Here is a 23,369-nt window from a genome sequence, read left to right on the forward strand (position 1 = left end):
AAAAGAAAAGAAAAGAAAAGAAAAGAAAAGAAAAGAAAAGAAAAGAAAAGAAAAGAAAAGAAAAGAAAAGAAAAGAAAAGAAAAGAAAAGAAAAGAAAGCTTACTGGAACTTGGAACTTGTAGTTCAGTCATCTAGGCTATGGCTGTTTGTACTAACAGCTGCTGTAAAGTGCTCTGGGTTATAGTGTGTAATAGCTGCATTGTGTGTCCAGTGCAGTGATTTTAATCTGTGTATTGATGAATTCTGTGCTGCATATGTCAGTGGTTTTAAGAAGTTTAAAAGTAAAAGAGACAATAAAAAAACACTCTAGTCATCTGGATTGTATTTGTAATCCTGCCAACAGGTACCATGTATTTTTGTAATTAGCTTGATCTGACATCAGCGGAAAGCAATGTCTGGTTCTTTAACATGTCTCTAGTTCTTTCTTTTCGTGTTCTTAATTCTATTTCCTTTTCATTTTATTCCCTTTTGTCTTCCTTATTCCTGCATTCTTTTACTCTTCTGTTTTTAAAAAAATTCATTCCAGATTCATTTCTTTTCACCAGCAGTTTCTCTTTTCAGACTAAACTGTCTCTATTTACATCATCTTTATGCCTTTCACTATGGAGTCTATTTAACTGAGCAGGTGTAACTCTAATACCACTTGTGTTTTTTTCTTAACTGTAGATGCTTCGAGAGCACAAGTCTGTTATTATTCAGAAACATGTAAGAGGTTGGCTGGCTCGCGTGCACTACCGTAGGACCTTGAAGGCAATTGTTTACTTGCAATGCTGTTACCGGCGCATGATGGCCAAGAGGGAGCTGAAGAAACTGAAGATAGAGGCTCGCTCTGTGGAACGCTACAAGAAGCTTCACATTGGCTTGGAGAACAAGATCATGCAGCTGCAGCGGAAAATTGATGAACAGGTAAAGCTCCGGGAAAACGTTTGGAAGTCTTGTATTTTCTTCAGTAGCACTGGGGGCATTCACTCCAAATCTCTTCTCTGCTGAAGAATGCTGCTAGAAGAGAAAGGTGGGCCGCGGTTGAACTGAAACGGTAAAGCATCTGTTTGTATCTCTCAGAAGCACTGAGAGAAAGCATCTGCTCCTTTAACTTCAGTCTTCCATTGGAAGCGCTCCAGTTGCTCGGTTGAAGGGGAAGGTGAGATACGTTTGGTGTATGTGGGCTATTTGATTTTAGTTCAGCACATTAATGTGTTAAGCTTAGAGACTGGACTGTTCTGTCACCCCTTTAAGCAGTTCTCCTGCAAAAACAGACTGAAGCTTTTTGAAAGGGAGAGAACTGCTCTCTTGTTCCACTGCCTGGGTATATTTTGTAAGCAACCAGAAAGCTTCCTTAAATCAGAACTTCTCCAACTGCTACTATGTCTCTTTTGTGTTTTGCAAAGAACAAAGAGTACAAATCTCTGCTGGAGAAGATGAATAACCTGGAGATCACCTACAGTACAGAGACAGAGAAGCTTCGGAGTGATGTGGAGAGGCTTCGGATGAGTGAGGAGGAGGCTAAGAATGCAACCAACCGCGTTCTCAGCCTTCAAGAGGAGATTGCCAAGCTCCGGAAAGAGCTGCAGCAGACTCAGACTGAGAAGAAGACAATTGAGGAATGGGCAGACAAATACAAACATGAAACCGAGCAGGTAAGTGTGCAGTCCCAGGTGCGTGAGCAGACATACAGGGGCCTGGTGTCCACTCACATTTTGCTCAGACTTAATTGCTTTGGTTGTATGTCTGATACTTTTACAGTATTTTTAAACAGTGTTACAGCAGTACAACTCTAAATGGGCTTGATACCTAAATAATTGCACCTATGCTGGAAGAATATGGTAAATTTATATATTGTGTGTAAATACGTGTACTCAGTCTATTCAGATTTTTATGTTGAAAGCATTTGCCAGTCTAAGTACCCAAGCTCACCCAATTAGTCCAAGATAGCACATCATTCAAAGAAATCATTTTACCTGCCCAGAGAGCATAATTGTGTAGATGTCAGAAATCAGTTCCATACACTGTATTCAAAGGGTACCTACTTATATCTCGTCTAATTTAAATAATTAGCCTGCTGAGCTCATGTATGTGTGGGTGCTCTGGTTCAACAAGTTTTCACTAACCCCTTATCTTTGCTTTAAATACAAATGCATCAAACAAGTTGTTCCCTGTCACAGTTACTTGTTGATATGGTGCAAGTTTTGAGTATTGGAAGAGCCGTTCTATCACTATGTGGTGCTGCTGTGATGCATTTCAAGACTAGTTGAATGAAAGGAAAGACTTCTTAACTGATTAAGCAAAGTGAATCTGATGTATCCATAAACAAACAAATGAGTAACTGGCAAACTTGTGCAGTTCTAGAGGCACAACTTTTGGGTGGATGTTAGATTATTGTGTTAACAAATGCAAGAGAATATACAAGAGAACTACTAAATTTATTCCTGTTTTAGGAAGGTACTTTTTAAAGAAATAAATTACATCTTTGAGACTTCACTGGAAAATGTTACGGCATAATGGAGTGGTCAAAGGCAGTTTCAGCATCTGATCAGAAATGGGACAAATACGGAACATATGGGAGAATTTGAAGTGGGGTGTATATAAGAAAGTAATTTGAGAAATGAAAATGTCACAACTTAGCTCACATTTAATTCTCTGAGGGACCATTAAAAGTCTAAATATTTGAATTCTTACAACAAGGGTGTAATTGCTGTTGGAGCTGTTGATGGAAGATTAAGTGCATTCTGAGCCAAATATTTTATTATCTCTCCAGCTGGTGTCGGAACTGAAAGAGCAGAACACATTACTGAAAACAGAAAAGGAGGAGCTGAACCGCCGCATCCATGACCAAGCAAAGGAGATAACAGGTTGGTGCTGTTCTCTTTGCTCAGATTTTGTACTTCATGAGCTTGTAAAGCAACACTCTACTGGCTAAATTTGGCTAATCTGCTGTACTTGGTATTCTTTATTAGTTTAACAATTTAATTTCTTTGTTGTAAGAACTCGCATGTGTAAGAAATATTTACCATCTGAGTTTTTGACTGTGAGTTTGAGATCTTTTTGGTTAGGATTCTTGCTGCAAAGTTTTACTTTATAAAAGAAGGCTCTGATATTTAATTCAGTGAATCTACTGCAGCACAGTTTTCCAGTGTGATTTACTAATTGTGAAAGCAAATGTTGTAGTCTCTGTGTAGGCAGGCACTTGAGTGCCTGATGCTTTCCTTGTTAGAAGGGTGTAAGCTTGAGCCAAAATTTCTGAGCTCTGCCAGCTGCTGTGGCAACTGCTGCTACCCCTGCACAGACAGCAGCCAGAAAACCATAGCTCTAGATGTCAGGGTTGTGATGGAGGCAGCTGTGATGAGAAGGGTCGGTGTGCTTCATCGGTAGGACATCTCACATTTTGCTTTTGAAATAATGCAACAGTGGCATGTTGCTCCTTCCTCCTCTCTCCTGGAACTGCTAATCTAAGCTAAAAGCAGAAAAACTGACTGAGTGAACCATTCTGTTCTTATCACAGTAATTCTTTGGCCCTTGTATTTGTCAGAAGCACAAATACCACAAACCAGTTTCAAATACCAGAACGCATTCAATATGTGTTCCTGCTGCAGTCCTGTACCTACAGGATGGATGAGCTGCATGATAGGTAGAACTGGAGTTCTCACTTTGGGTTCCTGTTCCCTGTGACAGAGACGATGGAGAAGAAGCTAGTGGAGGAAACAAAGCAGCTGGAGCTAGACCTGAACGATGAGAGGTTACGGTATCAGAACTTGCTGAATGAGTTTAGCCGCTTAGAGGAGCGGTATGATGATCTCAAGGATGAAATGAACTTAATGGTGGTAAGTGGCTAAACATCTGAGAAAGCAAAAGCCGTTCACAAATGTGTTTAGGCAGAATCTGCTGGTGTAATTTAGTAACTGACTCTGCTCTCAACTGTCTGGTTTTTACCTATACCTGAAAACAGTGTGTTATTTTAATTATTGATTAATTAGATTTGCTCAGACAAAACAAATGCATTTAAAATAATTGGGTTTTTTTCATTTATTTTCAGTTTTGTGGTAAAAGACTAAATTTCTGCAGGGTCTTTGCTAGGGGTAATGCATATGCCCTTGGCCCTTACTTTCCCCTGAAGTTACTCACACATTTAAGGCTGTTTGTACCACGTTCAGCTAGTATTAAATTTTAGGCAGCTCTAGGAATATTATATGTGGCAGGAGGAAAAAATGTTCCTCACTACAATGTCTGGAAATCTAAAGAATTGCTGCCTGTGTTTTTCTACCCTGCCTGAACCTTTCCTGTAAAATGAGCTCTTCTTTCCCACAAAATGCTGCATTGCTGCTTGATTCTGCTTCCTGCAGCAATCCTACGCTTGATAGCATAGGATCTGATCTGTCTATGTAGATTTGGTTGTGAACTATTTCTCATAGGCTTAGGTGGCACAAGAGACCAGAACCAAAAACATTTACGTGTAAATTGTGGTAGCTGTGGAATAACACCACATGTATTACAAGCTAACTTGTAAGTTACGAAGAGGCAGTCACAGGAAAAAACATACAGTGGTATTGATTTATTTAATTTGCTCTCCAGAGCATCCCCAAGCCTGGACACAAAAGAACGGATTCAACTCATAGTAGCAATGAATCTGAATATACTTTTAGCTCTGAGATCACGGAAGCAGAAGACTTACCACTGAGGATGGAGGTAATGTTAAAAAAAAAAAAAACACAACAGAACTTTTCATTCATCAGTGTCTGATCTCCTAACTTTTTTTTTGTATGTGCTTGTGAACACTATATATTGAGAAATCTAATGCTTAAATCTATCTTGTTTCCATTTCCTTTTTGAGAATAGCTCATTCTGTAGATAGCTGTAATCCTATTTAGAAAGGCTTTGTGAAAGAATGCTTTGAATTCTTCTGCATCACAGAAAATGCAGACTAAATACTTGGTCTTCCAGTTGTTTTGCATCTGTAAAAACATTTGCCTGCCAGTGTTTCTAAGCACAATCAACTTTTCACCACAAAGTAGGAATTCAGAAAACCAATGAGAGTCCCTGAGAGGCCTGTATGCCATATATTTCCAGGATTAAAAGAGACAAGGTGGCAGGCCGCACTCTTAGGATGTGCAGGAAATGCATTCCCTGTTTGGGGTGAGAACCTCACATCGATTCATTTTTCCTCCATTTCATACAGACAAATAAAACTGAGAAAATGTACTGCTCCTTGGAATATGGAGTAACACAAATCACAGATTATTTTAAAATAGTCAATAATATGAGGCTCTTTAATGAACAGTAACCATGAAAAATTGTTTTACATCTCCGTTCTCTATATATTCCAAGACAACTGTATGTTTTGTCCCCTCTCAGTTCCACAGGAGTGGGCCTGCTAACACAGCAGCAAGCTCTCAGGTTTGTGCTCTGTGCTTGGCAGTTGGCAGATACAAAGTTTTTTTGTGCATACTAGAGATTTTTATAACTGTGAGCAATCACAGCACTCAGTTTGCCCTCTGTCTAGGTTAGTTATAGCTAGAATTTGTTTCACAGTCTGTTTTTGAAAGCATCCACAGAAAGTGATTTTCCACCAGGGATGCAAACACCATGACACGTTCATGCCAGCAGTGTCCTTCAAAATTTGCCTTCTTGGTTACGTTTTTCACCTTGCAGAATTATTTCAGAAAGATGCTCCCATCTCTATGGGCAGTCAAGAAAAGGACAGTACAACTGCATGTGATTGGATCTTATGTACAAGCTAAATGTCATCTTTTCCTTTGGCTAATAGACTTAGTTGCTGTTCTAGAGCCAATTTTGGTAATTTTATTTTAGTGTAAATGGAAAAAGAAGAAGTAACAGGAGTATGAATAAGTGCAGCACTGGGAAGATTAAATCTATATTCATTTAACCCCTTAAAATCAACAGCATATATTAATGATACAAAACCATACCACAAAAACAGACACTGTCTCATTATGAAGCAATAAAGCCAGCAACCTGAAAGGCCATTTTCTTTTTCCTGAGCTGTCAGTGTAGTTTATGAGCCTTCCCCTCAACAATGAGAGGAGATGAAGTGGAAATGGCTGTGCTTGCTTATCTGCTAAGTCATTATTATTAATTTTCTAGTTCCTTTTCTCGGCTTCAAAATTTTATGGTGCACTTCATAGTAAATGCTTTAATCTTCTTGCTACATAAAGTACAAAATGGCTGATGAACAGTTTTTTATGGATCTTCTGATGGCAAATGCTGGTACTTGCCAGAAAATGGTGAGAAAGCTAGTGGATTAGTCCCAGAACAGGCTGCTTAATTAGCATAATAAAAGAAAAAAGGTATAAAATATAACTTGTAGTGCCTTTTTATGTCATCCCACTAAATTAGCGTGGTTAATCATGGATCTAAATCAGCAGAGAGAGTTCTCTGTATCTGAAGAACTTTCTGGGGAGCCAATTTGAAATGGGGGGAAACAACAGAAAAAGCATTGGTTTACAGTTACTTTCCAAATGATTCTAACCACAGACATCTTTTTCTCCTTCCCCCTCCAAACAAGTAAGATTAAAAGGTATGCTTAATTATAGACCGCTGTCTGCTAGATCATCCCTAGTGCTTCCCTTTTGCTAGGCTGTAGGCTTAGATATGTTTTATGCGAGTAGATCCTTTTTTAAAATAGCATTCTGACAGCTGATGAAACATTTTAGATGCCAGTAGTGAACTCTGAGAATCAAGTAACATTTCTGTGTGTCATTTCTTTTCCCCAGTCTGTTTTCCCTTTTTTACTCACAGTAGCTCTTCCTTTTGCTGTGGAGGTGGAATACCTCTTGACTCCTTCTGTTCTTCCTGAAGCAGGAACCAAGTGAGAAAAAGGCACCACTGGACATGTCTCTGTTCCTCAAGCTGCAGAAACGGGTTACAGAGCTGGAGCAAGAAAAGCAATCCCTGCAGGATGAACTGGACAGAAAGGAAGAACAGGCTCTTCGTGCTAAAGCTAAGGTGGACTCCTTCTAGCTGATCAAATGCTGACTCCAGAGTATCCCTGGTGAAATATCAGCTATGCAAATGCTGACTGGCTTTACTAAGTCCTTCCCCTAGTACTTGCTTTATTTTACCACAGACTTTATGCCTGCTACTTAGTACTTTCAGTGCTTAGTACTAGGTACTGATGATTTTCTTTTCCAAGATCCCTGAGATCCTATGATGGAAGTTAACAGGAACCAAATTTACTAGGGTGTTTTGTTTATTAGGGAATGAAAATATCACAATCAAATGTTGGGGAGAATAAGTAATTGTTAATTTTAGGCACAGTAAGAAATGCTTCAATCAGGCTGCAAAGCCAAAGTACTGAGATTAGGCAAGATTGCTTAGCAGATTTTATTTGAAATCCTCCTCAGATACAACCTCCTTAAGTACTCATAAAAATATTAAACTAGTTTGGCATTTGTTTTCAGCAGTGAATATCTTAAACATTCTGGCATTCATTGTGCTCTCTTTCGTTACCTGTAGCAGGTACATGATTTTATTTACACTGACCAGTTATGTGTCTTAAACACACAATTAAGTGAGGCAATGCCAATATTCAACTTAAAGCACTCAGCTGTACCAGAGTGAGTGTTTTCCAGTTCTATAGGAAAATAATTTCAGCTCTGTTACCTTTTCCTGCCTCAGCTATAATAAGGAATAGAAAGGATTGCTTGTTCCTTTGTTTTTTTTCACACTTATCCATGTTCTTTCACAGGAGGAGGAAAGGCCTCCAATAAGAGGTGCAGAGCTGGAGTATGAGTCGCTCAAGGTAAATCTAAGGAGGAGTTTTTTGTTATTTTCTAGTGAGAATATTACCACCAGTTATATATGCTGGCATAGTACGTTACATCAGCTCTCCTGTTTCAGAATGTTAGCTAGAAAAACTAGAATTAAAATTCCCTAGCAAGCCTTTTATTGTAAGGTTGCCATTTTTGAGGTATAGAATGTGTGACTGGAGCTTAGTGCAGCTTGGAAGTTAATTTAAGCAGAGTGATAAATGTAGCTCTGTATTCCAAACATGTTCTTTAAATTGATACGTACCTTAGGGCACTAACAATTAAAATATTTCTTAATAACCCTGAATGATGCAGGGTCTTCTTAGCCTGCTGACAACTGCTGGGAGCTTACTTTGTTGCTGTTAAGGGAAGAATAGTAGAAAAAAAGACTGGTTGTTTTTTTTTCCTTCAAATCTAGATGTACTACAATACACATGTATGGGTTCTGTTCTGTTCACTCTAATGGTAGCCCTGTCAGTGAAATCCTGTCAGGCATGTGGCTGGGGGCAGGGGAGGGATTGCCTGATCAGCTGCAGTTGCTCAGACTTTTTTTGCCATGCTGCTGGCTGATGGAATTGTCCTCATTTTTTGCAGCGTCAAGAGCTAGAATCTGAGAATAAAAAGCTAAAGAATGAGTTGAATGAGCTGCAGAAGGCCCTCACAGAAACACGGTCTCCAGAGGTAACTGCTCCTGGTGCTCCAGCATACAGAGTCCTCCTGGATCAGCTGACTTCAGTAAGCGAGGAACTGGAAGTACGCAAGGAAGAAGTGCTTATCCTGAGGTCTCAGCTGGTTAGCCAGAAAGAGGCTATCCAACCCAAGGTAAATAGTAGTCAAGAGGTGCCCTGGGTAGTAAAGTTACATTGTGAAACTGGCGTGCCTTATTTAATTTATCAACCTGCTTGAAAAGGCAGAAAAAATTATCCACGTTTCAAAGCCTTCCTAAGTGTAAGATGTTCATCCATTACTAGTGCACACACTGCAGCAATCCTAATTGGGAGACAGTTAATAAACCAACCTTCGGCTTATCTACCAGCATCTCATGAAGATACACAGATCATACCAGGCTGTCAGCTACAGACTGTCTGGCCAAGGTCTCCCCAGACTCTTTTAACGATGTGGAAATGATTCTCATTTGGAGCAGTATTGTATTTCTAGTGAGTTATGTAGTTTGACTGGAAAATTAACCATGTTATCAGGAATTCTTTTCAATTAATAGGTCAGCAGAAGTTGAGAGGACCAATTTCTGCTAAATCTAGGCGTGCTCATAAATGACTGCACACAAAGAACCGATAAAATTTTATAAAGATAACCCATGGAGATATATAAAATCCATATTATTGCTTGATAGATGTCAGGTGTTTTAGAAGAATAGATTAGATCCCCTGAAGTATATTTTCTAAAATAAATAAACAAAAGTTCTAATTCTGGTGAGATTCTTAGCAAAGTAATAGCTTTGAAAATAAGTTGTTTAACCTAAAAAGTTATCAGTTAAACTAGTAACTAATCAGTTCCATAGAACTGAACTCTAGCGTTTGTAACTACAGCAGGGAATTAACAGATGTCTTCTCTTTCATTCATTTACTGCAGGAATGTGTTTAAATTTGTCCAAAATCAGTTGAAAGTCTGTGATGCATGAAGGTACACATACCTTGTTTCAAATGATTAATTATAAAGAAAACAAAACTCATTTTTCTATAATATTGTTAGCATTATAAATGAATTTTTGAATAGAAATCCTTGAATAACTTATTCTCAGTGATGGTGGGGCCAAATTGTTGCTTTTGCAGTAGGTATGAGTATGAGGGAAATGTGAAGGTGACCAGTGGGATGGCTAACAGCCAGTTTACATATTAGATTGGACAGTTGCAGCTCAGACCACATTTTCTAATGATTTGTTTGTCTTCTTTCTTGCCTACCAATCTGATTGCCAGGAGGACAAGGTACATGTTATTTTCTACAGTTGTCAACCAGAACTATTAAATGCTATCAAATAACAAACAAAAAGTCACAAGTACTTGAGCTGTCATTTCCCTGCCTCTCATAAGTTGCCTACATGTATTTGAAGTTGTTCTTGCACTTTACTTTGCTGTTATTGAAAAACCTTTTTCATTATCCCTTTTCTTTGTCCCCTATCTTCCCATTCTGCACAAGGAAATAAGTTGCTTCAAAACAAGCAGATTGAGCTGTTGGTTTGTGTTAACCTGGACATGAAAGGAAAGATCCATGAATCAGAGTTGTCTCAACCAATGTATCTTGCTGGGTGTGTTTGAAGAGTAGGAGCAGCAGCACTGTGATTTACGAATCAGATCTCTGCTGCAAAATCTGTACATTTCACAAAAAACTTCCATGATGGGAAGAATTACTTTATAGTTTTGTATTACTTATAGTTTTGTTATCTTTGGCATGCAGTGAACACAGTCAGGACTCAAGCTGTGATCTGAACATACCAGACAGGAATTGCTGAATGTTTGATTAGAAAAATTAGTTGAACATAGACTATTTAGGAAAACAAGGAACCTAACTGATGCTGGAGGCTGTTAAGTTTACAACTGTAGCAGTTAGAGTAGTCTTGAGAATATAAGAGTAACTAACATTTCTTCCATTAGCACAAAAGTAATAAATACATGTTGCTAAGGCAATATTGGCAGATGAGTACAGTACTTTTACCGTGTAATAAAAGAATTGTAGAAAACTCACAAAGATATCACCGTAATGTTGGGAATAACTTTTTGAGGAGCTCCTATGTTTTACTGGTTTTCATATTAGATAACACAAATTGTATTAAGCATAAGAGAACTATTCTCCAAAACTTACGCCCACAAAGTTGTTCCTTTGAAAAATGTTACACAGGAAGATAACACTTAATTGTTTTGAAAATCAAAAAGAAAAGTCAGAATTACAGCTCTTACATTCATTAGAGTCTATTGGTAATTATCCATGGCAATGACTAAGATTGGACTGGCCTAGGTAATGGCAAACATTGATTATTTATTTCAAGTTTTACTGAAGAAAAAGCAAAAGTGCCATATTAGCATTCAAAATTGAAACAAAAATGGTATTTTGATGATATCTAACTTAAAAAATTCCCAGCCCTTGTAAATTATTTCCTGCTTTGTTCAGAGCATTGTATACGATATGTAAAGTGAAGACTTTATTTATGAGATTCAGAAATAAAAATTAAAGTAGCATTAAGCTGTATTGGTAAACTTGTAGCAAAATTATGCTTCTTGAATTGCAGTGTCTAGTAATATTAAATCAAATGCAAATCCGTGATTTCATTTCCTTTTAGATAATGAAACAATGAAAAGAGGCTAACAGATGTACTCGCTCAGTAGATACTGATATTTCAGCATGTTGTATGCAGGCATTTAAAAAGATATCCCAGATGGCTGTAGAAATTACAGACCAAGCTCTTGCTCTCTTAGTACCCAAACTTACTTCAGTGGTGCTGCTCGAGTAGGGTCCGATGTGAGTAACGTGACAAAAAAGTGGATTCAAAGAACAATTACATTGTTAAATTTACCCTGGAAATCCTCATTCTTTTTCCAGAATACCATGACAGATTCTACAATCCTCTTGGAGGATGTGCAGAAGATGAAAGACAAGGGGGAAATAGCACAGGCGTATATTGGACTGAAGGAAACAAACAGGTACACGTCCTCTATAGTTCATTTACAGTCATTTGCAGTGTGCTCTGACACACTGAGTGTATCATGTTCAGTAGGTTGTATCCACGTAAGTCTAGATGCATAGAGAACACTTGTAGTTGGGGTTATAATTTGATTTGGTTAGTAAAACTGCTGTGTGCAATATTTGAAAGGATTGAGAAACAATGGGGACATGTCAAATCACGATTCCTGGACTTCATCTTCTTAGCCTTTAATTGACTACATTGCTCAAACTGGGTTCCATTCCACGTGCTGTTTTCTTAATTTATGTCCAGTAGTCCTCATGGTAGTCTGTCATAATGTGTACATTGTAACAGCATGAAATGCTGTAACCAGTTGGGCTAATGTCACAAACCAAATTTCATCACCGGGATGAAATACATACAAACAGGAGAGGTATTCTGCCAAGTTGTTTTAGAGAATTGTTTGTTTTTCTTTTATATTAACTATTATTTAGTATGTAATGTCCTTAACATGTCATCTCATCACCATCATGTATCTCTCTTGTATTTTTTTAAACACTTTTCTTGGAAGGCAATCTCCGCAGGACTATCATATGCTGAATGAGGACGGAGAACTTTGGCTGGTTTATGAAGGGTTAAAACAAGCCAACAGGTTACCAGACTTCTCAGAATGGTTTTTTTCTTCATTTGCATCTTCTCCTCTAGCTAACTGTGCCCCTTGCTTTGGCTACAGTATTTCTTGTTGCTTTGAAAAAAATCTGTCAGATTTTCCTCAAAGTTATTTCCTGAAGTTTTTTACTTTCCACGTTACGTTATTTGAGAAGCTAAAATGGTGGCAATAAAGAATAGGTAATTCTCAAGAATACTTGCACAAAAATACACTATAAAATGCCAGAAGATCTGCAAGGGGAAGAGATTTTTAACTGCGTATTATTTGTCTGCCTTTATGTTGGATATCAAAATTAATGTACTGTTGGAATTATTTCAGCATACTCTTAACATCTGAATAGTTATATGTCTTGCTCTCCTTATTCTGACTCGGGTTCAGTAAATGTAACATTATTCTCCCACACCTCTCTATGCAAGATTCAAAGTGTAACAGACAAGAAAGAGCCCACAAGCAGAGAAGCAGTTGTTGGTTCGTGATGGTGCTGGTCAGACCTCGGTACAGTCACTGCGGCCACTGCAAAGCCACGTGCTGGTCAGGTCATGGGGCGGCTCACCTGGTTAGGAAATGCAGTTCTGGTCCATGGACGTGGCTGGGCCTCTGTAACGTATCCTGGACTTCCAAAATGGTCCTTAGTCATGTCCTGGCACAACAGATTTGTGGTGATTTTCTTAAATATACACATTTGGTAGCAGTAACTACAGAAGGAGCTATTTTGCAGTGAGCGCTACTAACTGAAGTCTTTCCTTTCCTGTGCTTACCAATTCTAAACCTAACACTGCCTGTGAAGGTGTAAGTTAGAACAAGCGTTCTGCAGAGCAGAATGTTCACAGGAGAGTGAGTGCTCTGCACCTCTTCCTTCTTGTCCTAGCACTGTAGAGACAACAAGCTTTGTATTAATGGCAGAGCAATGCAGGTAAATGACTATTTGCCCTCGCGTGCTTGATCTGTCTGGTTACTAATAAACGTGGCTGCCTAATGCATATTTAAACCCTGAAAGATTGTCTAATTGAACACTAGCAGTCTCCAGTAGTGTCACTTCCCGTGTGTGTATATTTATGAAATAATGAGTCAGAGCTCTTGGACAGTGCCTTGCAAACATGAGTTAATCCACACAGCACAGCTTTGAAGGAGGCTCTTGCATCTTACCCCCTTTCACATAAGAAGAATTCGAGACGTGATTTGCCCGAGGGGAACGAGCGAGTCAGTGGCCAGGGTGAAACAGAGTGCTGGATCCCAGTCCTGGATTTGGTTCTGTAATTAACCATTCCTGCACAAATGGCAACCCCTACGATTCCGTGACAGCCCTCTTCAAAATGTTTACTTTAGTGTAAAAAATCAAGGTTATTTATTATTAATAGCAGTTCAATGGTTTCTGTCTGAACAGAGTTAACTCTAAAAAGATTTTCCTTTGTTCATATTGCAGGAACCTAGCTTGAGTGTATAGGCTGTCTTCATTTTATACAGTAGATATGATTTGGGTAGGGGTAAAACCTCACTAGCCCCTTTACAAATAGGAGCAGTCTGTGAAGGCGTAGTAATACATTCCTTGCCGCATTCTCAGTGGTACCATGCACAGTATGTGCTCCATCACAAAGGAAATGCAAAGCATTGTCACAATTAGTTTCTCTCCACTTTTTGATCACACAAACTTAATTTAATTAGAAGGCATACTGAAGGGTTTAAAGAGTACTCTGCCTTTTTCATTTTCCTTTGCAAGCCATGGCTAATTGTTCCTGAGCAGCAGCTAAACTCCCTCTGAGAATGTGGGATGTGTCTCACTAAGTGTGATCTTAAAATTGCTGCTCAACTTCTTCAGGCTGCTGGAGTCTCAGCTTCAGTCGCAGAAGAAGAGCCACGAGAATGAGCTGGAGTCACTGCGAGGTGAGATCCAAAGTCTGAAGGAAGAAAACAATCGCCAGCAGCAGCTCTTGGCACAGAATCTGCAGCTGCCCCCAGAGGCTCGCATCGAAGCCAGTCTGCAGCATGAGATCACCCGGCTGACAAACGAGAACTTGGTAAGGGCAATGATGTTGTTGGAGCAGGCATGGAGTCTTACAAGCTTGTCTGTGCCTGTAAGTTCTCATTGGTTTTCAGATGGCAGCTTCCTGTAAAAAAAATAAAAAGCTAAGCTGCTTGAGTGCAGGGTTGTTTTTTTTTTTTAGGTAAGCTAATGGAAGAGAGAGACTAATGACTACTGATTAAGTCATATCGTTTTGGGGAATTTTTTAGTTTGTGGCATAGAGAAAGCTCATGGATCTCAGTGTAAGAGTACTGGTTTCAACTAATGTGTTTAATTATCCCTAAATAGAATGATCGATATACATGGAACTTTTAAAAAGTATTATTGGCAAGCAGTGGTGTTTCCTCTGAAATATTATTTTATTGAAAAATGCTGGTGTAGTTCTTTAATTTTTCAGTATAGCTTTTCTTCCCTTTCCATCCCTGCCTGAAGCTACACAGGTCTTCCACTGTGTTATGAGCTCCAGCTGTTCGGTGTGTTTTGTAGACTAATCGTTCCAGAAAAAGAAACTTGGTTAGAAGTTACTTGGTTGTTTGGTGTTCCTTGTTCACTGCACCACATTTTTGTACGAAGGAAGCGTCAGGTGAAACTCCTTTTCCTGTGAAGGCGTATGTTCATCATGTATGGGCTAGTTCATTTCCAGAGAAATTTTCAGCCCATGATGAAAAATCATTGGCTTATCACTGTTTATTAGCTTGGAGTTCCTCTGTATAATTTCTTCTTTGTAGGAGAATGCACCATGCTACGTAGGTTGCTCTGAAAGTAATACCTCCTATTTATTTCCAGGGAAACTACAATAAATACAAATAGCACAATAACACTATTTGATAGAGCAAATTCTCAGCTACAAAACACTATTTTTCAACAGAGTCACGACCATGAGCTATGCATTTTTGCCAGCAGTAATGAGCAAGAGTCGATGTGCTGTGTCCATAAAAGTGCACCAGTGGAGGTGACCCACTGTGTCAACAGCTGCTATGATGTTGTTGTTGCTGCAGTGCACCACCCAGAGCCTCACTGTGCTCACGTTCACTGTTTGGTCTCCATAAACGTTCATCAAGCATTGATGAATGGAGGAATTCAGTTCTACAGCTTTCCTTCATCTGCACTTCCATGTCAGATGCCATTTTGTCAGACTGCCCCTCTTCTGCCGTCTGCGCATAGCAACAAAATGTAACAGAACATTGGTGGGAAGGTTCAGCCTCTAGTGTCGTACCACCAACATCCACCTCTGACATCATGGGCCAACTTAATAAAATAGGAAGCATTACTTTTGGAGCAGCCTTTGTACTTCAGGGAGAAAATTCAGAGCTCTGAATGCCATTGCTTTCTCTAAACAAGCCAAGGTGCTTGTTTAGAGAGTCTTTTCTACTTACATGTGTTACAGAAGTTTTCATTGTAGAGCTGTTGTCTTAGTACCCAAGGTTTTGAGCAATAGCCAGATCTGCTTAATAGCTCTTGGAAAATTGATTGGAAGTATGTTATAAATTTATCTCAGCAGTAACTGACTCCCACTGGATGAAGGTAAATGGTGAATGTTTCCATCTTGGACAGCTCCCTCCTGCTGCTTAGTCATGTTTTCTGAGTTTTAGCCTTTTTTTCCACTGACAGACCTACTCATCCTGTTCTGAGTTCCAAAGACAACAGAGTCACGTAATTACATCCCAGAGGAGTTTTCTTTCTTTACAAATGCAGTGAATGTAATTTTACTTGTTAAATATAGACTCATTCATTAGTATTTCACTACAAATATTTGAGTATTGCAAATCTGCTCCAAACTGGGAATAGGCTTCTTTTCCAATCCTAGTCCCAGAGTGGAAATAATTTGCAGGTTTTCCAGATATGATGTTGGAATGGCAGTACTTGTTGCAATCCCATCTTTATTAGCACAGGGAAGTGTTCTTTCCAGCGTCTTGCAAAGATTATATTCCAGACTTTCTTGGTATTATTACTGCCCATTTTTAAAGGTCTGACTTCTGTGTCTCCTCTACGTTAGCTTCTGTCTGGGAGAGGCTGGAGTCAGCACCACACCTAAGAAGTAAACTACTTAAAATTAGAGATCCTTGATCTTGCTTTAATCTGATTGCATTTATGTAGTGCTAAATGAAATATCAGTGCCTGAAAGGGAGGGGGAAAAACAATCCTCTACCTATTTTTACAGTTTTATGAGGAGTTGTATGCAGATGATCCCAAGAAGTATCAATCGTACCGGATTTCCCTTTACAAACGGATGATTGTATGTAGATCACGTGAATCCTGTTTCTCTGTTGTCTCGTTTGCTATTTCTGGAGCACTAATTGAAAAGCAGGCTGCCTCCCTTTCCACCTTCCAAAGGAAATCCCCTGCAGAGAGCTTCACGATGCCAATTATACCCTTCACTGCTTTTTTTGTTAGTCTTAGTGTCCTCTGTGTAATCTGTGTCTCTTTTTGATGCACAGTTTTGCTACTAATATGTCTTGCACTGTGAGCAGAGCGGTTTCTTTTTGAATTCTACTTAATAATGCCTCTGTGCCCTGAAAAGGAGGTACGTGATGCAAAAGGTGCTCAGTTTTCAGGTCCACTCTTTGCTTTAAAGCCTCAATACATTTAAATTCGGCTCAGCAAAATAGAGGCCTGATCATACCGATACTTCTCAAGGTGAATAATGCCTGCAAATGTGAGTAGCCAAATCGTAGCCTCAATTTTTTTGGAGATCTCCTTACAGTGCTGACAACTGGATCAAATAAATCTATCAGAATCAAAATGCTTACAGAGATCTGTAATTAATATTTTTCACGTGTGAAATCTGAAGGAGAGAATTGGAAATATTAAAAATAATTTGTCTGCATAATAATTGAAGGTAATAAATAGAGGTAGCAGCAGACCTGAACTTGAAGGAATATAGTTTATGAGATTCCAGATCTCACTGAGATGTGAAATCTGTTTAATTTGTTTAGTGGAGCCACTAAAGTGCTTTTAGGAAAGCTTCGGTATCGGTGGTGATATTTTTAATGCAAGGAGCTCGTGGTCCCCTGTGTTCTTACTAGTGCAGTGAACAATCATACTTAGAACAGCACATTTTTTAAAAGCTTCTTTCAAACGCCTATCCTGGAATAGCTTTCATATTTTTTGAGCTGGAGGTTTTGCTTCCTTTTAAAGACTTTGCTTTTTTTAATTCCGTGATTATCTCATGAATGCGCCATGATAGGTCGCAGACATATTCGAAGGTAGGTTTCTGGGGAGTGTCCCTGTGAAAGAAAAATACTGCTTTATCACAGTAGTAGGTCTTTTAGGTGCCAGGTGTTGTTCAAGAACAGAATACAAAGGTGGTTCTTTTAAGACCCCAGTTTCATGTAAGGAAATGTGGGAAGTGTGGTGATGCTAAGTGACAGGGAGATGGCAGGGCATTATAAGATGTTTTGTATACCGAATGGTTTACGATTTTCGTGAATTTGAAGGCAAGTTAAGTTCTTTTTGCAGATATCTCTTTCATATTCTTATAAAATGAATAAGTTTGAATAACAAGTCAGTCCTGAAGGCATGAGTAAATGATGCAGAAGTACAGGATAGCTGTTAAATAATAAAGAAAATCATCTCAGTGAGGCATTTGAAAGAGCAAGGAGGAAGCATTAGGGAGATGTAGCTGCAGCAATGTGCCTTTTGCTGTAAGAACTGACCTAGTTTTGAGTGTTTGCGGAGTATACCTGCCTAAGAGCTTTGCCTTTGTTGCGCTACACATAACTTAATAACATTTGCAATATTTGTCTTGTGTTATAGGAGGTGTACCAGCTTGTAAACCTCAGCCAGAGGGTGGCAACACTGTTCAGCTTTCCTCACCACCTTGTAAATTCTAACAGCGCTGATTTTCTGTCACGTTACGGCATTTCCTCATATCTTAATCTGTCCCTCATTTTAATTTACAGGATTTAATGGAACAACTTGAAAAGCAAGACAAAACTGTTCGCAAGTTAAAGAAGCAATTGAAAGTATTTGCTAAGAAGATTGGTGAACTTGAAGGTACTTCTATATTTTGAGAGAAAGAGAGAGAGATTTTGTTTTACATGTTGTGATCCCACTGTCATTACATCTGGCTGTCTTAGTGGCAAGGAGGGTGTGAGGGATTCAGCAGCATTAGCCTCTGCTGATTGATTCCAGAAACCGGAGATCCACTCAGGGCTCCCTCCATTCCTGTATAAAGCTGCAGAAGATTTGTCATCATCTGAAAGCAGTGAGTAAGAGGAGGCTGATGTTTCTCTGAAGACAGACCCCTTTGAAAATAAAAGAATGTTACCTGGCCTATTTGTATACTCAAAGACAGTATCTGTTTTTGTCAGGATGAAAACAATATTAAATAAGAACCAGATAGAAATAGTACATCCAGTTTTTCTTTGATTGTGAACTCCTTTATCACTGGAGCCAAGAATGCTGAGGTTGTCTTTTTCTGATTGAGGTTTCATTTTCAGGAGCTGTCCAGGCTTGGATATGAGAGCAGTCAGATGTGGACTAAGCTAGTTCTATTTTTATGAGCTTCAAAGTGTGTTGCCTTAGAATCTCATGACTGAAGAGACTGAGAGCTTGCTATGTCTCTACATAAGGAAAATTATTGTAATTGTTAGAAGCGATTAATAAAGTTTAAAAGTTGAAGTATTAAGTTGTTTTTAAATAATTCAGATATTAATCTTCCTAAAGCTTTCTATGATTGTCTGCTCTATCCAGAAACAAGCTCAGTAACTTGTCAGTTCTTCAAAGGAAGAATGCTACCCCAGGATGTATTTATTAAGAATCAATCTTCGTGTTTAATGGGTGTTACTCTGTTGCTAAGAGTTATCCAGAACCAAAAAATAACCACATGTCTTAGTTTTATATGCTGGAGTTCTTCATTAGAAATGTAAAAGTTTCTTCCAGGAAATGTTGGTTTCTCTGGAAGACATTATGTTTCTTTTCATTTCCCTTCTGCAGTGGGTCAGATGGAGAACATATCACCTGGACAGATCATTGATGAACCTATTCGTCCAGTTAACATTCCACGGAAGGAAAAGGACTTCCAGGGGATGTTAGAATACAAGAAGGAGGATGAACAAAAACTAGTCAAGAATCTTATATTAGGTAAGTATCTTTCTCATTTGCAGCCTCCTTTGCTGTCACATACTCTGACAAATAAAGCAAATGATGAGAACATAAAAGTTGCAGAGCATGTTTTGGTTTTGACAGTGTTCAGTTTATCTAAAATTCCTAAATGTCTGTTGTAATGAAATATCTTTCCTGATTAGTGTAGAACATATAAATATGTCCACATATTTTTAGCAAGCAATTACGTTTTATTCTGTTCTGAAATTTTACCAAGAAAGTGGCTCATGTATTCTTAGTTCTGCTGTTAATTGTTCACAGGCCATGTACCATACACAGGTACAATTAATTGGGAAGTTGCTATTACTATGTACAACATCTTCCAGTGAGTTTACACTTAACAAAATAATGTGTTTTTCCCAAGAGCTGAAGCCGCGTGGGGTAGCAGTCAACCTGATTCCAGGGCTACCAGCATATATTTTGTTCATGTGTGTACGCCATGCAGATTACCTTAATGATGACCAGAAAGTGCGTTCATTGTTGACTTCCACTATCAATGGCATCAAAAAAGTGCTGAAGGTCAGTCTGCTTGGTTTAGGAGAATGTTAATTTGAAATTCATCTCTGATTGTATGATAAGTAAGTGAGGAAAGGTCTATCGGTGAATTGGCTCTGGACTTCTGGCCAATAAACTTCTTCCACTGATGTTACAAAAAGTTGCGCTAGCCAGCAACAAATTACAGTGATAGCATTTTCTCCGTATAATAGCATAGATGCTCTGAATGAAAAAGAATTACCTTATTTTTATTTTGAATAGTCTTCCTTCTCTGAAGGTATACTTTTAAAGCTTTGGATGCAGTAGCTTGCATAGTGAGTCTTTGTAAATCTCCAGAGCACATAATTAAAATGTTTCATTTGCAGTGTTGGTCCACAGATTTCCATATTTGCCTCATCTGCAGATTTTACTGGGGATAAGTTACTGCCTAAAGTCTTTGCACTGAAATGGCTGGAAGAGCGTAGGCCAGGGAGTATTGGGAAGGCAATATTAAGAGACAAAGATGCTTCATGCTTTGTGGAGTTTACTTATTTTTTAAATAAAGCAGATTGTTCAGTAAATAATCTTGTAGGAGCTTAGGACGTGTTTCAGTGAATGTAGTAAATGCTATAGAAGTCTAGAAATTACAGAAAACATGGATGGTGTTTTAATGGTATTTTGTCAAAAAATGTGCTTTTCTAATATGTTACTGAAATACACAGTTTTATAAAACATCCGAATCTGAGTAGCTACCGTGGAGTGGATTTTTACTGTTTATCCAGCATTTCCATATTTTATCCTCTTACTAGTCTTTGCTGAAATGTTTGTTTTTCTCTTCAGAAAAGAGGTGATGATTTTGAAACGGTGTCTTTCTGGCTGTCTAACACCTGCCGGTTTTTGCACTGTTTGAAGCAGTATAGTGGAGAAGAGGTAAGCAGTGCTCACACTCCAGTTCTTTGCTCTATAATACCACTGTGAGCACTACACTTTAATTCCTGTAACATCTCCAAAGCTAGTCAAAATCTCTTAAAACAGCTACAGTTTCTGGAATGATGGTGATGACATCAGTGGAAACTACTGGGAGATAACGTCTGATCCTGTTTCACTTTATTGCAGGCTGAGGCCCCAGAGGTTAGATAGCATTGTACTCCTGAAAGTGCCAGCTCAGATTAAGTTGAAGAATCTGTTGCTATTACGATGCTTGGTAATGATTCGCTGAAATTCCTATGAAGTGCTCCCTGTTAAGTGCTTTAACTATAGTATGACAGACCATTTTAAGTTTGGAGGCTGCAGTATGTCTAATTCCTTCTTCAGACTTAGCTGTGATTTTGGCAGTAAGTAGCTAGATGATAACGCTCATGTTGGAGTGGGAGGGGAGGGTCCTACCAGCTAGAAGTCTGGCACTTTGTTCCTATGTCACATACTCAAAGTTTCTAGTCAAGGAAGCAGACACTGTGTAAGTCAGAACTGAAAATCAAATCATAGTATTGGATGCAATCAGAATTTCCAAACTAAAATTTTGAGAGGTTGCAACCATTATTTTGAAGTATTTGTCTGTTGTGTAAAAAATATAAATACTGGCTTTATTTGATATTACTGTATTCCTGAAGCAATTGTTTCTGTGGTTTTATTAATACAGGGGTTTATGAAGCATAATACACCTCGTCAGAATGAGCACTGCCTCACTAATTTTGACTTAGCTGAATACAGACAAGTCCTGAGTGACTTGGCTATTCAGATCTACCAACAGCTGGTCCGTGTGTTGGAAAACATCCTGCAACCAATGATTGGTAAGGCAAAGTTGAATTCCTTAAACTGTAGTACTAAAAGGAAAAAAGTGATGGCAATAATATGCCATATCTTATATTTATTCCTGAAGGATACAATTTTATTAATAGTTCTTGTGGTATTCTGTTTGTAGATGACAAGGATATACTGAACAGGTTAGATTAGAGGTGGCTGGTTCTTCTGGCAGTGACAGAGTAAATCAATTTACATTGTAGATGTTTTTTATAAGTCATGTATTTATAAGAAGAAACCACTGCTAGGACAGTCTGATGTTTGTATGTTGGGAAGGATCTCTCGGATAAACTGGACTTTAATTACATGAGAAATCATAATTAAAATGAGTATAGAGGAGAAGGTGGCTGGCTGCCATTACAGACAGCAATCAGCAACTAAATAGCTAGCAGTGAAGCTCACATTCAGAGAGAGTTTTCCATTTAATTTTTCTTGTCAGACAGTGTTGTCTCAAATTTTCATTATGCTTTCTGATCGCACCATTTAGAAGAGTGGAGCAGCTCTTGGTTTGCTGACTCTGCTGCTCATATGACCAGGTGGATGAAAAAAGTATTTTGCTGAGCTACAGTTATTCCTTCCTTTCAGACACGCGTGCTGGAATATCTGTAAAACTCTGTAAGCTTAGATATTGCAAAACATAGGAAGACACTGAGAGAATTGCTGGCGATCATGGTAGAGTGTTGTTAGCAGAAAGCCCAGCATGAGTTTTCTGGGTAAATAGCCAACAGGATTTTGCTGGTTTGCACAACATGCTTGCACATAGACTGTTTTCAATCATTAAAATAATGTTGTCAATCTTATGCAGTTTCTGGAATGCTGGAGCATGAGACTATCCAAGGTGTCTCAGGGGTGAAACCAACAGGGCTGCGGAAGAGGACATCCAGCATTGCTGATGAAGGAACCTACACCTTGGACTCCATTATTCGACAGCTGAACTCCTTCCATTCAGTGATGTGTCAGCATGGAATGGATCCAGAGCTGATCAAACAGGTTGTCAAGCAGATGTTCTACATCATCGGGGCTGTAACACTTAATAATCTTCTCCTGCGCAAGGACATGTGTTCATGGAGCAAAGGAATGCAGATAAGGTGGGAGAGCTTTTGTCATACTTTCCTTGAATATGCTGCCGAAAATGCTAGTGTGCTGTTGGCTGTAATTTGCTACTTCCTGTGGTAAAGCCACCTTAGGCTGTTCCTGCATTTGGCAGCAGTTGTCCAATGCATTCTGCTGGCATGTGCCAGGAAACGTAGCCAAGGCATTCCACTCCCTCGGGTAATATTGAAAAGAGTCACTGTGCATTCATGTGGACAAAATCTTGTTTGCCTTTCCTCTTACGCTTGTCGTGTTTCCACAGTTAATAGGAACAGAAACAAATGGGGAAAGGTCGTTGGTGGAAGTCTTTGGCCATAGTTTCTTGACTGTTTCGAAACTCAGAATGTCCTGCCTTAATTGAAGGGAAATAGAATGAAAATAAAATTACAGAAAAACACAAGTGTGAATGGAAAGCGTATGAGGAGAAAGAACAAACTCTGAAAGAGAAATTGACATGCTTTTGGTTTAGCAGTAATTAAACACTAATGTTTTGGTATTCTTAACTCATACAGATACAATGTGAGTCAGCTTGAAGAATGGCTACGTGATAAAAATTTGATGAACAGTGGGGCTAAAGAAACACTGGAGCCCCTCATACAGGCTGCACAGTTGTTGCAAGTGAAGAAGAAAACAGATGAAGATGCAGAAGCCATTTGTTCAATGTGCAATGCACTGACTACTGCCCAAGTAATCAAACTCTCATTCTCTTTTTGCTGTCTTTTTTGAGCGGTTCTCAGCTCTGCTGTGTTTGCTAGCCCTGCCTGTGCTGCTGTCACGGACAGATGAGACATTTCTAACATTGTTTTGAGTTT

At 38.8% G+C, this 23,369-nt stretch overlaps 1 protein-coding gene across 1 annotated transcript in view; it reads left to right on the top strand.

Annotated features, from left to right (window-relative positions):
• The window catches only part of MYO5A (myosin VA), a 95,569-nt gene that overhangs the window by 66,729 nt on the left and 5,471 nt on the right, over window positions 1-23,369 (top strand). Inside the window, exons 22-40 of the mRNA XM_021407510.1 lie at window positions 668-907; window positions 1,390-1,638; window positions 2,757-2,850; window positions 3,671-3,819; window positions 4,568-4,681; window positions 6,812-6,958; window positions 7,701-7,754; window positions 8,356-8,583; window positions 11,314-11,414; window positions 11,967-12,047; window positions 13,882-14,080; window positions 16,247-16,321; window positions 17,988-18,081; window positions 19,024-19,170; window positions 19,556-19,710; window positions 20,506-20,595; window positions 21,305-21,455; window positions 22,271-22,553; window positions 23,070-23,244. Coding sequence (XP_021263185.1) covers window positions 668-907; window positions 1,390-1,638; window positions 2,757-2,850; window positions 3,671-3,819; window positions 4,568-4,681; window positions 6,812-6,958; window positions 7,701-7,754; window positions 8,356-8,583; window positions 11,314-11,414; window positions 11,967-12,047; window positions 13,882-14,080; window positions 16,247-16,321; window positions 17,988-18,081; window positions 19,024-19,170; window positions 19,556-19,710; window positions 20,506-20,595; window positions 21,305-21,455; window positions 22,271-22,553; window positions 23,070-23,244 — 2,826 coding nt within the window. The remainder of the gene's footprint in view (window positions 1-667; window positions 908-1,389; window positions 1,639-2,756; window positions 2,851-3,670; window positions 3,820-4,567; window positions 4,682-6,811; window positions 6,959-7,700; window positions 7,755-8,355; window positions 8,584-11,313; window positions 11,415-11,966; window positions 12,048-13,881; window positions 14,081-16,246; window positions 16,322-17,987; window positions 18,082-19,023; window positions 19,171-19,555; window positions 19,711-20,505; window positions 20,596-21,304; window positions 21,456-22,270; window positions 22,554-23,069; window positions 23,245-23,369) is intronic.

The sequence above is a fragment of the Numida meleagris genome, chromosome 9 (assembly GCF_002078875.1).
Source record: "Numida meleagris isolate 19003 breed g44 Domestic line chromosome 9, NumMel1.0, whole genome shotgun sequence".
Taxonomy (NCBI): domain Eukaryota; kingdom Metazoa; phylum Chordata; class Aves; order Galliformes; family Numididae; genus Numida; species Numida meleagris.